At 30.7% G+C, this 17,745-nt stretch overlaps 2 protein-coding genes across 2 annotated transcripts; both read right to left on the reverse strand.

The window, feature by feature from the left end:
- Positions 1–421: 421 nt before the first annotated feature.
- Positions 422–9,335, reverse strand: LOC148235341 (uncharacterized). Its single transcript, XM_088185523.1, has 16 exons — positions 9,194–9,335; positions 7,824–7,990; positions 7,605–7,765; positions 7,131–7,540; positions 6,839–7,062; positions 6,668–6,770; positions 4,931–5,058; positions 4,571–4,861; positions 4,217–4,501; positions 2,389–2,885; positions 2,133–2,316; positions 1,856–2,057; positions 1,026–1,789; positions 765–957; positions 580–693; positions 422–503 (listed from the first exon to the last, which is right to left on the reverse strand). The coding sequence occupies exons 1-16, from the start codon at positions 9,234–9,236 to the stop codon at positions 436–438; spliced, it is 3,834 nt and encodes a 1,277-aa protein (XP_088041649.1). The 5' UTR covers positions 9,237–9,335; the 3' UTR covers positions 422–435.
- Positions 9,336–11,045: 1,710 nt separating this feature from the next.
- Positions 11,046–17,706, reverse strand: LOC148235342 (uncharacterized). The gene is made up of 17 exons (XM_088186284.1): positions 17,552–17,706; positions 17,397–17,468; positions 15,974–16,140; positions 15,755–15,915; positions 15,281–15,690; positions 14,989–15,212; positions 14,818–14,920; positions 14,631–14,758; positions 14,271–14,561; positions 13,922–14,206; positions 13,180–13,676; positions 12,923–13,106; positions 12,653–12,848; positions 11,823–12,586; positions 11,556–11,748; positions 11,372–11,485; positions 11,046–11,290 (listed from the first exon to the last, which is right to left on the reverse strand). Exons 2-17 carry the CDS (start codon positions 17,437–17,439, stop codon positions 11,223–11,225), a joined length of 3,828 nt encoding a protein of 1,275 aa, XP_088042410.1. The 5' UTR covers positions 17,440–17,468; positions 17,552–17,706; the 3' UTR covers positions 11,046–11,222.
- Positions 17,707–17,745: the final 39 nt, after the last annotated feature.

A 17,745-nucleotide genomic window follows, 5' to 3' on the forward strand; every position in this document is an offset into this window, starting at 1 on the left:
TATTGTACTGTATCTTATTCTCTTGTAAACTTACTGTTATAAAATTAATATGTGAAAGTAGTTAACGGTAATAGCAATTCAGCAATAACTAAAATTGTTAAAATAAAATAAAATTTTACTATAGACATCTGTTGATGGACATTAAAAATTAAGACATAAATTTTTGTCTGTATTAATTTATTTAAAAAATATGATGTAATATAAAATATAAATAATAAATCAAGAATTAAAATTTAATATTAATATATATATATATACAGATTATAAAAATTTAAAATATTTTTTAATAAATAAAAGTTATTTTATAAATGTTAAAAATAAAAACTGTTTTACAAATCTATTCGTATACATTTAAAAGTAAATCATTTAATTAGTATATTTAAATACTCATTGAATGAATATATGTATATAGTATATTAATATTTATTAAAACGCTCATAATTCAAAATGATTTATATTGGTCTTAGTGGCAAAAATAATATTTTCTGTGGTGCACGGCATATCTTAATATTAAAAAATTATTTCAGTATAATTTTAATAATTAAATATATGTTTTATAATAAAATATTATTTGTTTACCTATATGATACCATTCATTTGGAGGCAAACCATTATCGACCCTTGTAGATGTGATTGCTTGTCGTATTGCGGATACGATACCGAATGCCATATTCAATGAAGGTTCTCCAGTAGCTATTTTTAATTAAAATTAAGTTATACAATATATTTTAAAAATATTAATATGTAATGTGTAGACTATAAACCTTTAGATCTCAAAACTCCGGCTGGATTAGGTGCATTTCTGCGGAACTGAACTCTAAAGTCAATAGGAATATCTTTAACTCCAGGTGGTTTGTAAGTCCAAGTACGATTCGACAGCAAAGCTCCAGTCTTTTTGTTATAGACCAAACTCTCGCTCGTCCAATACCCAATACCCATTATATAAGCTCCTTCAACCTATAATGTAATAAATACATAAAATTAAAAAATCTAATTGTGTAGCATGTGTTTTATTATATAATTACCTGTCCAATATCCACTATTGGACTGAGACTCTCTCCAGTGTCTTCCAAGATATCGACTCTTAAAATTTGATGGTTTCCTGTCAACATATCCACTTCCACTTCGATAACAGAAGCTCCCCATATGTTATAACCCTTGACATCAGTCTCCGTGAACATGTAATGAGCGCACAAATCGACTCCAGAAAAAAACGCCTTTGAAATCAATTCTCTCCAAGTGGGATCATTCATATTTCTCTTAATTGGAGCTAGTCTCTCTAATAATATTTCACAGGCTTTAATAGTTGCAAAGCAGCAAACTTCACTTCCACTACAGCCGCCTGTCGCCATAGCATTTGGAGATGTTAAGTTGTTCGTAGGCTTTACTTGCACTGTATCCAATGGTATACCCAAGGTGTAAGCGCACACTTGAGCGACTTTTGTATGCATGCCTTGACCCATTTCAACGCCAGCGTGCGACACTGCCACAGTACCATCAGCGTGATAGATTGAGACCAAAGAAGTGAAGTTACCATAGTAATCTAAACTGTATTTCAAAGGAGTGAGACAGATGCCGCGCTTCTTCCAGCGATTTGTATCGTTGAATTTTCTGACATTGGCAGCCCTTTCATTGTAATTTGAAGACGCTAAGACCGTTTTTATTAAATCTGGAATAGGGTTCCCATTCTTGCTCATGTTTGCCAGTCTAACATCGATGTGATCGTTTCCAGTTACAGTGGCTATGTGGTCCATTATGTTTTCGATCATGGCTACACCTTCAGTGGTAGCTATAAGACGTACATACATGTTTTATGACTAAAATACAGACATTATTTATTCATTACAAAAATTACCTGGTGCTCTACACCAAGTATTAGATGGAGTATCAGTAAGAACAGTATTTGCTTCCAAAAACCAAGTAGAATTATCATAACAATTTGGAAATGCAACAGCAGTATTATATGCAACATCGGTAGTTTCATTATGTGAACAACCACTATCTGAATAAAAAATATTTCGTAAGTACTGAATTTTACCATCGTTATTAACTCCAACCTAAAACATAAAAAAAATATATTAAACCATGCCTATTTTTATCTTAAAAATAAACCGTTTTTTAATTATTAATACTTCGTAACTGGAAGAACATGGCACTCGTTTTCCAATAGCTGACATATTCGTTTCAATCGGCAATACAAATCTCACTGTTCTGTTCAGAATACTCGCAGCAACAGCACAAGCTGAGGATATTTGGGAACACCTTGATATTTTACTACCATAACTACCTCCCAAGCGTCTTATGTGCACATTTATTCTAAATTGACACGGAACATAATTTATAGTCATGAGTAATATTATTATATACAAGTTCATTAGAATAACTTACGTATTTACTGGAACATTTAAAACATTAGCCACGCAAACATTGGTCAAATCAGGCCATTGAGAAGAAGAATAAACGTCCATGCCGTCTTCAATTGGTATACATACGCATGTTTGTACCTCCATGGTGTAATGGTATTGTCCAAATATATCAAAAGTGCCTTTAATAACTTTCTTGACATCGTCTCCTATGGCAGTTGGCCTTTTGGTCGTGACATTGATTATTCTGTTTTTAGCAGACGGTGACTTCAAAGCATCTCTTATCGTTAAAATTGGAGGATTTACTCCAGTGTTCTTGTAAGTAACTTTGACTTTCTTAGCTGCTAATTTTGCTAGTCTTTCAGTTTCTGCCACGACAATTGCTACTGGTTGGCCATGGTAAAGGATTTTTCCACTGCATAAAACTTCTTCGACTTCAGCAAAATGCCCTGGTAAGCTAGTGAAGTTATTTACTCCCGGTATATCAGAAGCTGTCAAAAGAGAAATTACTCTCTCATCAGCCTAAAAAGAATGACTTAGTTAATATTTGCTAGTTTATATTATTAGTTTGACCCATATTAAGTGGCCGATTTAACTAACTCGTACTGAAACGGACTATGATCGAATTCATCAATTTAACCACTTTTTCATTCAACAATTGGACCACCCAAAAGAAGGATTAACACAGTCGAAAAGATATTAGCTAATTTTACAGGCGTGAGAATCTGAATATTATGTTATTAGATTAGAAACCCTAGCGATAAAGACAATTTTGTCCTGTAATATATTTTTTATAGATAGGTTTTAAACGTTTAAGAGCAAAAAATACTTCTTTGATAAAATAGCTGATTAAGGTTAAGTACCCATTATAAATAAAATATTATTTTTAAAATTTCTCTTGGACTTACTAAGTTTGTACGAACTTCAGCCAAGAGGAAGCCGACCTAACTTCAGCCGCTTCTCTCTTCGCATCCTCTGGTCCAGTTCTACGTCCAGAATCCAGATTCGAATCTGCTTTGAAGACGCCTGGAGCCTAAGAACGCACCTACGAAAAACTTCACGTATAACTAACATATAGGTGATGACATATTTATATTAAGTGGAATGTTTTGTTCTTATTTTTTTTCTAATTTGTAAAAAAAAATTTTTTTAAATTTTTGTTTAGGAGATCTACGCATTATAGTTTCGACAAAATATTTACATAACTGTTTAAACAGATACACAAAGTGGCACAAGTCACGAGGAACATCAGTTTGGAATTTGGTGAGATTAGTCATAGTCGTTGGTTCAAGAAATTTATTAAATGCGTTCTGTAGAAGAACAAATACTTGAAGTTATATTGATCCTGTGATATTGCTCGATATGATTTTTACCCAATATTCACATGATCTTTCTTCTACAGATCATATATTTAGATTTATTTTTGAAATTTCGAAATTCTATAAACAGAGTGTTTTTATAACTATTATTAGTCTTTGATGACTTGACAACTTCTAAAAAATTAAGATTTTTTTTATAAACGATTGATTTATTCATAGTTAAGTCGTTAACAAAAAAATATTTCTATAATTATATTTTAATTAAAAAATCAGTTACTTCGTATGCAATAACTTAATAATTTGTGACCGATTTAAAAAGCGGATAGTCCGTTTCAGTATTATTATATAGAGTGATATTATAATTATATTTAGCCTTTGACGACTTAACAACCTCTAAAAAGCTAAGATTTTTCATGAGCTAGTTTCACTCATAGTTAAATCGTTGGCAAAAAACTATTTCTGTAATTATATTTTAATTAAAAAATCAGCTACTTTATATAAAATAACTTAATATATATTATGTAATGTTATTACCAAAACTTCAGTTCCATCGATTTTAACTATTTGCCCATCATGGACATTCGATAGTACAAACGCTGCGTAAACTTCGTTCGGTTGTGTCGGTATATCGTTCATAAAAGCTCCTTCTCCAGAGCATTGAACTAATGCTTCAATTTTAGGGATAGGTTGATTAAGAGGCCACACTTTTTTATTTGTATCAAATTTTTGTTTGCCGCTGGAAACGGGTCTATCGAATTCTATTCCACCCGATTTATATTTACTGTCAGCCAAATCCGGAGAAGAGATATGAAGAATACTCTATAATCAACATAGTATGATAAATGTTTTATAATTTAATTTTAATAAATAAGGATACAATATAGAAACCTTATAAAACAATCCAACAGCCGTTAATTTTCTATACCCAGGGGATGGTTCCGGTGGCGAATCTATAGGCATGATCTCACTGAACAAAGTTTCCATGGCTGTCTTCATTATTGGCTTAGAAAACAGATTTTTGCCAATCAAATACAATTCTGTAGCTATAGCGTGATCGAATTCTGGTCGTATGCCTCCATAAACAATTGTAACATCTTCAAGAATCGTCTTATCAGAATTGAACTTGAATAAAAATGCTGCGTTGACGATGGCGTGCGCGTTTTGAGCTCTTGGCATAATCTGAAACATTTGATAAATTGTATGTATGTATTCAGTGATTAGATATGTATTTCATAACTATATCCTTACTTTATAACTTTGAAAAATGTAATTCGGATACAACTCTGGCAGATTGACTCTGTATATTAATTTTCCTGTCATGTCCGTCTTCAAGTAAGTATGAAGTGTAATTTTAGTATATGCGCCATGCTTGTCCACTATAATTAATATCAATTGATTTATATACGATATTTTTTTCTCTCTTTATTATATTATTATAAAGCTAGGATAATGTTTTTTTTGTATAATACACCCTCATGCCAAACCTTATCAAAAGCTTGTGCAATGTCCGAAAATGGTGCAGAGCTTCCAAATTTTTAGATATTTTGTTCAATTGTGAGTGAAGCGCCCTGAAGGCAAATTAGTGATTGGCGACGAGGTTTTATTGCTTCAGTATTGGTTTCAATCATTGAAGAAATAGTTTTTCGAACATTTTTGATAATATCAGGTCTGTATGACTCTGGTTTGACGGTATCCTTTCCAGGTTTTGGAATCATTATAATTTCTGCAACCTTCCAATGATTAGGGTAGTATGCTACTCTTATGGCATTAAATATAAATGTAATAAATTGCCCTTTTCTGGCAATTTCTTTAACAATTTTTCTGTAATTAGGTCATATCCTAGTGCTGTTTTTGAGTTTAGATCCTTCATTATCACTGTTATTATTTCTTAAACTCTAAGCAATCTTATTTGCTGGCTAAGGAGATATTCATGTACTTCTTTTTCGGTTTCAGTCTGGGAGTATAGAGAGATATATAGTATAGACACTACTTCTGCTTGTATATGCTGTTTATTTTGTGCTGCTTGTGCGTATGTAGTATTGTAGTAGGTTTGCACGAGTAATATTTCTTTTATTTTCAGTTCTTGATATACACTACATCCTTTTTAAGTTGTGGTCCTGTCCTTTTTACTGTTGTCTAATGATCACCTCTGCATTTGACGAAGCGTGGATTATGGTTGCAGAAGCCTTATGTATGGTTGTATCTTTGACATATTGTACATTGGGGTATTTCTCACTTTCTGTTTTAGTTCTATCAAGAACATTGGTAGTGAAGCTTTGTTTTCAGATATCATATTTTATATATTTTTTATTTTATCTCTTCTATCTGCTATATAGTGAATACCACATAAAACTACTTTAAACGTTTTATCTCTTTTTTGTTGATAGGAGTGGTATCCTGTGTTTTTTTGCTTTAGTTTATTAATGATGACATAAATGGTTTCATCTTTTGATTGAATTTTAAATTGAGAGTTGTCAATGATTTTTGATGGTCTTTAATAATTTAGTGAACGGTTTTGTTCTTAAGTCGTGTACAAATTTTATCAACTTATTTAGTAGTTCTTTTTCTTCTTCTTCAGTCAGTGATTTTTCTCTATTTTTCTTTATATTTTTCGTTATAGGACTAGTACATGTTGTTTTTCTCAATGATGATGTCCATTCTTCTTGGAGGCTCTACATAATAGTTTTCTATTTTTGTAAAAGATCAATGTCGGAATTTATGTTTTTTGCTATGTTGATTGCATAGGAGTTTTTTGGAATGATTCTGCACTTTTAATTATATTTTCGATTGCTGACATATTTTTTTATTATTATTTTATATAATTATTGACGCAATTTTAGGTGGTTCATTTAGGTGGACACCGTGAATATTAGCTTCACATTATTAGTTTTTAACGATTTAATACTATTACATTATAATTTGTGATTAAAATAATTAAGCTATTAATGACACGACGATATAAAAAAATATATTTTAAATTCATACCTATTGTTATTGTAGCACCAACAGCTTCCAACAGTAAAAATATATCCGATTGAAATTCTTTGTGTTGATGTTTGATTGACAAGTTTCCAGCTAAAGTGCCAATCTATGAAATTATTCTATTATAAAAAACGAAAGTTCAGTACAATATATATTAAATATATGATTCCCTACATTTCTAAGAGGCACATGAGCTACCAAATCCATATGTCTGTACATCTGAAGCAAGTATTTAAATGCATCGTTTGAACTTCCATAATCTATAAAAACTGCCATAATCTCATTCAGAGTCATATTGGCTCCTAAAGATAGATTAGAAGTTTTCTCGTGTTTTCTTAGTTCAGCAACGGATGAAATATCAATCATAATTCTAGGTATCTCATTCATGGGATAAACGCCTAAAATATATTAAACAAATAAATAACAATGATAATATTACATTCGCATAATATATTGATCGATTTACCTTTAGCTGTATTACCGGCAACCAACATGTAAGAATCTGTTCCTTCTTGATCAAATATATTGAGGATCTCTTGTACCTTGTACACCTTGTACCATTTAAAATCTGAGTCTTCCAATAATAACAGTTTATTTTCAACAAAATCGTGCTTGGACACAACACAAAAATCGTATTCTATCTTATCATTGCAACTGCTTGGACATTTGCAAATCTTGCCAGATTTAGCACATGTCTTGACTTTCTCCACATCTTCTATATCCAGAACTTTATCAATAAGTGATTGATCCGCGTCGTTAGAAAAAGATTTGAAAGCATCTAAAATTGGACGGTATCCAGTGCATCGACACATACTTCCAGCAAAAGAATTTTCTACTTCTTTCATTGTTAAATTATGCATACGACTTTCTAGCAAGCTGATATATACAGTATATTAATCAAAATTCAATCTAGATTTATTTTAAGATGGACAAAAAATACCTATACATATTCATGACCCATCCAGGTGAGCAATAGCCGCATTGGGTACCATTGAAAGACGCCAAACGTTTTTGAATAGGATGATATCCTTTACGTTTATTTCCAATTCCTTCTACCGTAGTTATCTCCCATCCATGACACGACATTATGGAGACAAGACACTGAAATTAAAGAATAATGTATCTTTTTCTTATAAGTAATATTCTAATCTAAATTTACCGAATTGACTGAAAAGACTTCCTTTTGATTGGTGACAGGATGGATCGCAGAAACTGAGACGATACAGGCTCCACATCCTCCCTCGTGGCACATAGCCTTAGTTCCTCTGAGGTTAACATTGTTTCGCAAATAACTGACGAGAAAAGTATTAGGTTCTACGCAGTTGACTGTAAAATATATATTAAAAAACTATGTGGTGATGTTGGTGTAGCGCATTTTCTATGAATGACCTTTACGAGTTCTATATTTTTTAATTATTACTATTGTTTTAAATAATATTTATTAAATTAAAACCAAGTAGTAATTTTTGTTTGAAGTTTTGCTCTATATTTAAAATTTTTGATTTTTTTAAATATAAAAATATGTCTTAAGTGCAAACATTTCTACAAAAATATTTTCTATTATTTTTTTACAAAATATTTATTTGTGTATCATAAAGGTACTTATACCATTTTTTTGGCATTAAGTTATAATTATAAATTTTAAAATTATAAAATAGGATGTAAATTATTTGCATTTAAGTTTTAATAGTTTCCGCTAAAAAATAAATACTTTGGTAAATATTTACTTCAGCGTGCGATCAACCTTTACATCTGTTTATAGTTGCGAAACGTCCATTTTCTGTTCAAACCAAAACATAACCAAAATCAATTAACTAAACTTATTGCTTTTTGAGCGTGGCGCCGATAATCTTAACAAATACCTTTTTTGTTAAAACATAAAACTACCTACAGAAATATATTATTTTTACAACAATAAAACAATTTCATAAAAATGTAATGATTAAAAATAAATTTTAAAGTTAATTTGTATACAAGAGATTTTTTTAATCTTAATGTATCCAAAACTTTTATATCAAAAATTTAATTTTTTAATCTATTTTTAAATTTTAATTTACAAATTATAATTTTTTTTATAATTTATTCTAAATTTATAATTTATTGTAAATTTTTAATTCCAAGAATTTTATATCCAAAATTTTTTTTAAATTAATTAAAAAAAAATTATATCCAAAAATTTTATTCCACCAAAAAAAGATTTTGTTACCTACTGTGTAATAAAAATAAAATAACTTTTATTATACCAGATTACCAAAGTATAGGTTAATTTACAGACTATATTATACTATGGGCAAAAATACGTCAAATGATTGTAAAGCTTAAAAAAAAACATAAAATATATTTCTAAAATTTAAGCTAGTTTAAAAGAGATCTATAAATTGCAATTTACTGAATATTTTTTTAAATGTTTTGAAGTTACTAATAAAAGCAAATTATTATTAAAAATATGTTTTTATTACACAAGTTGTAGCAGTGTGTTTACAACAATAATACATAATAAAAGTTATAATGAAAACGACAAGAACATACCTATGTGTTCCTTTCCATTAATTGTATAGCGTACTTCCGACATTTTGTATATGTTTATTGTTTCATGTCAAAGCACTACGAAACAAGCCCCAAATACAGAACTTATAATTATAAACCATATGTAATATAAAATTTTATTATAAAACAAAAAACATTAAGGTATAATAAAACGCAACTGTGCGCCCCAAGACCATAGTTCGAACTGATTAATTTACACCAAAAAAACAAGTATATATATGTATGCATATGCAAGTACATACAATATAATGATTACACAGCTATGGCGCAATTGATACGATAAATTATATATTATTATAATGTGGAGAAAACTGATAAAAGACACTAGTTTTTTTATTTATTGTTTATTTCACATATAATATTTACACTTTCATATGATATGCAATGAAATACGTAGCAACCATTTGCTTGTTTATAAATAAATGAAACATAATATATTTTTTGAAAATTTAGTTTGACTTTAAGGATAATACAAAACCCTTTGCAAATAAATAGAGAATAACAATAACAATAAAATATAAAAATATTTTTAATTTTAAGTTGGAAAAACTATACATAATTAAAAATACTAGGTCAAATTAATCAGCGAACTGAAGCTATTATTGTTTGAGTTTGAATGTCCTAAAGCAAGATGTGCTTTGGCATTTTGTGTATATATTATATTTAGATCCTTAGTCCTAGTCCTTTTTATATAGTTAGTATAATATGTTCTCGCAAAATGTTTTTACAATATTTATCCGTGTGTTAATAACAATATTTTTTTTATTGTTGGAAATTTATATTTTTTGTATAAAATTAAGTGTTATATATTATTTTTAATGCTTTATTTTAAATTACTTGTAATGTATTAAAGTTAGTATTATCGAGCAAAAATATGTTAAGCCCGATTTAAATAATTGTTTATGAAGAAGAATTTTACTTGTTATTTGCGTGCGGTTCTTAGCGTGCTTTTTTTATTAAATATTGGTTCTTTTATATGTAAGCTAAATTTAAACTTGGACTCCAGGACCATTTTAGAAGAGCAATATATGTTTTTTACATCAACCGACCACACACGGGCGGATCTGCCCGCCGGATTAGTTAGAAACGGATGTCCGACGGACAAATCCGCCAGTGTGTGGGGTTAAAACGCTCGGACAGATCCGTCTGTTGTCTCTCCGTTGTCCGTGCTCAAAACGAACGGATCGGACATGGACAAGCAGATCTGAGCAGAGATCGCGCTCGCGTAAACGACCGTTTACTGTGTTTTTTGTTAAAATTTGTCCCTTAAATTATGGGCCTTTATTAATTTGCGCCAAAGTTGCAAAGTTTTAAAATTTTGTGACCCATTTCTATTATAACACTATACAACAGAAAAAATAATATAAATTCAAACATTAATACATAATAAAAAATATAATTTTAAATATACTAAAATTAAAGTTATTATTATTATTAAAAATGTATGAAAAGATCAAGGTATATATATACGTGTGTATATATTATTATTATTAATAAATGTCATTTAAATTTAGAATTTACTTTAAACACTATATAAATTTAACTTTTCATCTATAATATCTACCAAGCTCAGTCAGACATATCCAAGCTCGTACATTTTGCGTCTGTGGCCAAGCCCGGACAAATCCGTCAGATGTCCGACGGGCAAATCCGCCCGTGTGTGGCCGGCTAAACACGATTGGATTTGTCCGCCGAACATCCGTTTCAGACAGATCCGTGCGAGTGTGGCCTATTTCTCATTTTGCTGGCGCACTTGACCCTAATATCCTGAAGCACCGTCAAAAGATACATATATAGTTGTTTATACTATTGTTAAATTAAAATAAAATTATCATTTTAAAATAAAACAGATTTATTCATATTGAGAATACATTATTTTTAATTACCAAAAAATGATATTACTGAAAAATTAATAATATAATCTTAATTTATACATATTTTAAAATTTTAATTGAATTATATCATATAAAATATTTTTAGATTTACTGTACTAAATAATTTTATAATACGTTTATGTTTCAAAATCATTAATGCTCGTCTTAGTGGCAAGAATGATATTTTCTGTGGTGAGCGGCATATCTAAAAATTGAAAAATAAATAGTTCCCAATTATTTTAATAATTAAATATATGATTTTATAATATAATAATATGTATTTTACCTATATGATACCATTCATTAGCAGGCAAACCGTTATCAGCCCTTGTAGATGTAATTGCTTGTCGTATTGCAGATACGATACCGAATGCCATATTCAATGGAGGTTCTCCAGTAGCTATTTTTAATTAATAATAAGTTATACATTATATTTTAAAGTATTAATATAAAATGTGTGGATTATAAACCTTTAGATCTCAGAACTCCAGCTGGATTAGGTGCATTTCTGCGAAATTCAACCCTAAAATCAATAGGGATATCTTTAACTCCAGGTGGCTTGTAAGTCCAAGTACGATTTGACAATAAAGCTCCAGTCGTTTTATCATAGACCAGACTCTCGCTTGTATAGTATCCAATGCCCATTATATAAGCTCCTTCGACCTATAATGTAATAAATATATTGAATTAAAAAAATCTAATTTTATAGCATGTGTTTTATTATGTATAATAATTACCTGTCCAACGTCTACAATTGGACTGAGACTCTCTCCAGTGTCTTCCAAGATATCGACTCTCAAAATTTGATGGTTACCTGTTAACATATCTACTTCCACTTCGACAACTGTAGCTCCCCATATTTTATAAGCCTGGACATCATTCTCCGTAAACATGTAATGAGCGCACAAATCAACTCCAGAAAAATACGCTTTTGAAATCAATTCTTTCCAAGTGGGATCATTCATATTTTTCTTAATTGGAGCCAGTCTTTCCAATAATATTTCACAGGCTTTAATAGTTGCAAAGCAGCAAACTTCACTTCCAATACTGCCGCCTGTCACTGCTGCATTTGGAGCTGTTACATTATTCGTAGGCTTTACTTGCACTGTATCCAATGGTATACCCAAGGTGTGAGCGCACACTTGAGCGACTTTTGTATTCAAGCCTTGACCCATCTCAACGCCAGCGTGCGACACTGCCACAGTACCATCAGCGTGATAGACCGAGATCAAAGAAGAGAAGTTACCATAGTAATCTAAACCGTATTGCAAAGGAGTGAGACAGATGCCGCGTTTCTTCCAGCGATTGGTATCGTTGAATTTTTCGACTTTCGCAGCCCTTTCATCGTAATTTGAAGACTCTTTGACCGTTTTTATCAAATCCGGAATAGGGTTGTCATTCTTGCTCAAGTTTGCTAGTCTGACATCGATACGATCTTTTCCAGTTGCAGTGGCTATGTGGTCCATTATGTGTTCGATCATGGCAACAGCTTCAGTGGTAGCTGTAAGACATACATGTTATATGACTGAAATATAGACTAAATTATTTATTTATTTTTAAAAAATACCTGGTGCTCTACACCAAGTATTAGAAGGAGTATCAGTGAGAACAGAATTTGCTTCCACGAACCACGTAGAATTATCGTAACAATTTGTAAATGCAACAGCAGTATTTGCTGTAACGGTTTCATTATGTGAACAACCATTATCTTCATAAAAAATGTTTCGTAAATACTGAATTTTTCCGTCGTCATTAACTCCAACCTAAAACATATAATAAAATTAAGACATGCCTATTATACTCTTAAAAAACGTTTATATAAGTATTAATATTATACTTCGTAATCGGAAGAACATGGCAATCGTTTTCCAATGGCTGACATATTTGTTTCAATCGGCAATACAAATCTCACTGTCCTGTTCAGATTACTTGCAGCAACAGCACAGGCTGCGGCTATTTGGGAACACCTGGATATTTTACTACCATAACCACCTCCCAAGCGTCTTATGTTCACATTTATTCTAAATTCATACGGAGCATAGTTTATAGTCATGAGTATTATTATTATACACCAAGCTCATTAGAATCACTTACGTGTTTACTGGGACATTTAAAACATTAGCTACGCAAACATTGGTCAAATCAGGCCATTGTGAAGAAGAATAAACGTCCATGCCGTCTTCAATAGGTATACATACGCATGTTTGTACCTCCATGGTGTAATGGTATTGACCAAATATATCAAAAGTGCCTTTAATAACCTTCTTGACATCGTCTCCTTTGGCGGTTGGCTCTATGGTCTTGTCCTTGACTATTCTGTCTTTAGCAGACGGTGACTTCAAAGCATCTCTTATCGTCAAAATTGGAGGATTTGCGCCAGTGTTTTTGTAAGTAACTTTGACTTTCTCAGCTGCTAATTTTGCTAGTCTCTCAGTTTCTGCGACGACAATTGCTACTGGTTGGCCATGGTATAGGATTTTTCCACTGCATAAAACTTCCTCGACTTCAGTGAACAGCCCTACTAAGCTTGTAAAGTTATTTACTCCAGGTATATCAGAAGCTGTCAAAAGAGAAATTACTCCCTTATCAGCCTAAAAATAATTGCTTATTTAATATTTGTTCATTTATATTATTTGTTTGATTCATATCGAGTGGCCGATTTTACTGAAACGGATAGTCTGTTACAGAGTGTTATTATTATTATTATTATATAGAATGATATTATGATCATTTTTAGCTTTTGATGACCTTTTTTTTAAAACTATTGCTGTAATCATATTTTAATTTAAAAAATCAGCTACTTTATATGAAATAACTTAATAGTATGTATTATTACCAAAGCTTCAGTTCCATCGATTTTAACTATTTGTCCATCATGGACATTTGATAGTACAAACGCTGCGTATACTTCGTTCGGTTGTGTCGGTATATCGTTAATAAAAACTGCTTCTCCAGAGCATTGAACTAATGCTTCGATTTTAGGGATAGGTTGATTAAGAGGCCACACTTCTTTATTTGTATCAAATTTTTGTTTGCCGCTGGAAACGGGTCTATCGACTTCTTCTCCACCAGATTTATATTTATCGTCAACCAAATCCGGAGGAGAGATATGAATGATACTCTAAAATCAACATGGTATCATAAATGGTGCATAATTTAATTTTAAGAAATAGGTGTATAGAAACCTTATAAAACAATCCAACAGCCATTATTTTTCTGTACCCAGGAGATGGTTCAGGTGGCGAACTTATAGGCAAGATTTCACTGAACAAGGTTTCCATGGCTATCTTCATTATTGGCTTAGAAAACAGATTCTTGCCACTCAAAAACAATTCTGTAGCTATAGCGTGATCGAATTCAGGTCGTATGCCTCCATAAACAATTTTAACATTTTCAAGAATCGTCTTATCAGAATTGAACTTGAATAAAAATGCTGCGTTGACGATGGCGTGCGCGTTTTGAGCCCTTGGCATTATCTGAAACGTTTGATAAATTGTATATATGTATTCAGTGATTAGATATGTATTTAATAAAAATATCCTTACTTTATAACTTTGTAAAATATAATTCGGATACAACTCTGGCAGATTGACTCTGTATATTAATTTTCCTGCCATGTCCGTTTTTAAGTAAGTATGAAGTGTAACTTCAATATATGTGCCATGCTTGTCAACTATAATTAATATCAATAGATTAATAAACGATATTAAAAAATATATTTCGAATTATTACCTATTGTCAATGTAGCACCGATAGCTTCTAATAGCAAAAACAAATCAGATTGGAATTCATTGTGTTGATGTTTGATTGACAAGTTCCCAGCTAAAGTGCCAATCTATAAAATGATATTATTATATTTAATGAAAATTCAGTAAAATATATATATAATATATGATTCCCTACATTTCTAAGAGGCACATGAGCTACCAAATCCATGTGTCTGTACATCTGAAGCAAGTATTTAAATGCATCGTTTGAATTTCCGTAATCTTGAAAAACTTCCATAATCTCATTCAATGTCATATTGGCTCCTAAAGATAGATTAGAAGTTTTCTCGTGTTTTCTTAGTTCAGCAACGGATGAAATATCAATCATTATTCTAGGTATCTCATTCATGGGATAAACGCCTAAAATATATTAAACCAATAAATAACAATGATAATATTATATTTATATAAAATATTTATCGATTTACCTTTAGCTGTATTACCGGCAACCAACATGTAAGAATCTGTTCCTTCTTGATCAAATATATTGAGGATCTCTTGTACCTTGTACACCTTGTACCATTTGGTACCTGCGTCTTCTAATAATAATAGTTTATTTTCAACTATATCGTGCTTAGACACAACGCAAAATCCGTCTTCTATCTTATCATTGCAACTGCTTGGACATTTGCAAACTTGGCCAGATTTAGCACACATCCTGACTTTCTCCACATCTTCTATATCCAGAACTTTATCAATAAGTGATTGATCCGCGTCGTTAGAAAAAGACTTGAAAGCATCTAAAATTGGACGGTATCCAGTGCATCGACACATGCTTCCAGCAAAAGAATTTTCTACCTCTTTCATTGTTAGATTATGCACACGACTGTCTAGCAAGCTGATATATACAGTACATTAATCAAAATTCAATCTAGGTCTATTTTAAGATGGACAAAAAATACCTGTACATATTCATGACCCATCCAGGTGAGCAATAGCCGCATTGGGTACCATTGAAAGACGCCAAACGTTTTTGAATAGGATGATATCCTTTACGTTTATTTCCAATTCCTTCTACCGTAGTTATCTCCCATCCATGACATGACATTATGGAGACAAGACACTGAAATTAAAGAATAATGTATATTTTTCTTATAAGTAATATTCTAATCTATATTTACCGAATTGACTGAAAAGACTTCCTTCCGATTGGTGACAGGATGGATGGCCGAAACTGAGACGACACAAGCACCACATCCTCCCTCGTGGCACATAGCCTTTGTTCCTCTGAGGTTAACATTGTTTCGCAAATAACTGACGAGAAAAGTATCAGCTTCCACGCTGCTGACTGTAAAATTCATACATATTGAAAAACAATTTTTTAAAGAGTTGGTGTAACGCGTTTGGAATCAATGACCTTTACGAGTTCTATAAAATCAAGTGGTGAGTTGTTTTCTAAAAAACATCACTCGCCTTTAAAATACAACAGGAGGAAAAGAAATGTATATCAATGCAAAATGTTTAAAAAATCTAATGTATAACAAAAAAAAATATAAAGATAAAGTAACTGGATTTTTAAAGGAAATTGCACTTTAATTTTTGAGAGTTAAATTATTACTATAAAAGTGTGCTTTCTTAAATATCAACATTATACTAGTAGTTTTATAAATAGTTGCTTAGAAAAATATCTTAAGCCACAAAGATAAAATAATATTATATTGCATTATTAAACTATAAAAAAAAGTAAAAAAATCGATACAAAACAGCGTTTATTCTATTTTTCGAAATTTATTATAATACTGTTTTAAATAGATTTTTTTAATTTATAATTTATGATTTTTATTTGGGCTGTTAAAATTTAGGTAGAAATATAATGGATTTTTAATTAAAAAAAAAAATAATATTGATAAAATTAAAAGCAAGCAGTAATTTTTGCTTTTTTGCTCTAAATCTATAATTTTTAATATTTTTTTAAATATTTATTAATTTATAATAAAATTCCGTTGAAATCTGACAGGCGTAAGCCCAATGCGTTACAACGGTTAAATCTGTTCCAACAAGTAAATATTAACCACTAGTCTAAAAATCTGGAAATTTGATACATCTACATTATTAATTATAAATTATTATGTGCTATACAATTTATAATCAATAAAATGCACTGCGGCTTGGGCTGATTTTTTTAAATTTTAGCGCATTTTTTATAAATAAAAATTCGAGGCCGCTGCCGGGGCTCGAACCCGCAACCTCAGAGTCTGAGACGTTGCGGACTACACTATTCCGTCCTTAATTTTAGCGTCATTGGCCGATGGCTTATAGCAATCGACTAATGACGTTTTTCTACATATATATTTTTTTAATTTAAACAGTTAGATATTAGTGAGCGTTAGTCAGAACAATGAACACGACATGAGTAACTCTCTGCAACGTTTAATTTAATTAACGTTTTCAAGTTACTAAGAAATACCATTTTATTATTAAAAATATGTTTTTATTACACAAGTTATAGCTGTGTGTTTACAATAATAATACATAATAAAAGTTATAATGTTTAAGGAAAAATACTAAAAATATAACGCAACGATAAGAAAATGATTAACATACCTTTATGCTCCTTTCCATTGATTGAAAAGCGTATTTCCGTCATTTTTAATTTTCTAATTTCATATCAAGGCACTACGAAATAAACCCCAAATACATAACTGTTAGTTATTGACTAGATTATAATTTTGTGTAAGGAAAAAATATGAATTTAATACCTAAACAGATTTATATTATACAATGTGTATTTTTACTTTAATTAATATTAATATATATATTTAATATAAAATATAGAAGCACATTAAGTTGTAATAAAACGCAACCGTGCGCCCCAAGACTCACTCCCAAACTGGTTTGGACTGATTCGTTTGTACTGAAAACAAACATATATATGCGCGTATGCAAGTATATT

Source organism: Plectrocnemia conspersa, unplaced genomic scaffold, assembly GCF_051122295.1.
Source record: "Plectrocnemia conspersa isolate PC_06_02 unplaced genomic scaffold, ASM5112229v1 ptg000005l, whole genome shotgun sequence".
NCBI lineage: Eukaryota > Metazoa > Arthropoda > Insecta > Trichoptera > Polycentropodidae > Plectrocnemia > Plectrocnemia conspersa.

Coding starts and splice junctions, on each gene's coding strand:
- LOC148235341 (XM_088185523.1), bottom strand. CDS start 9,236: ATGTCGGAAGTACGCTATACAATTAATGGAAAGGAACACATAG. Junction 7,541..7,604: donor TGGGTCATGAATATGTATAG/GTATTTTTTGTC, acceptor TGTATATATCAG/CTTGCTAGAAAGTCGTATGC. Junction 6,771..6,838: donor CTCATGTGCCTCTTAGAAAT/GTAGGGAATCAT, acceptor ATAATTTCATAG/ATTGGCACTTTAGCTGGAAA.
- LOC148235342 (XM_088186284.1), bottom strand. CDS start 17,439: ATGACGGAAATACGCTTTTCAATCAATGGAAAGGAGCATAAAG. Junction 15,916..15,973: donor AAGTCTTTTCAGTCAATTCG/GTAAATATAGAT, acceptor CTTTAATTTCAG/TGTCTTGTCTCCATAATGTC. Junction 11,291..11,371: donor TAATGAATGGTATCATATAG/GTAAAATACATA, acceptor TTCAATTTTTAG/ATATGCCGCTCACCACAGAA.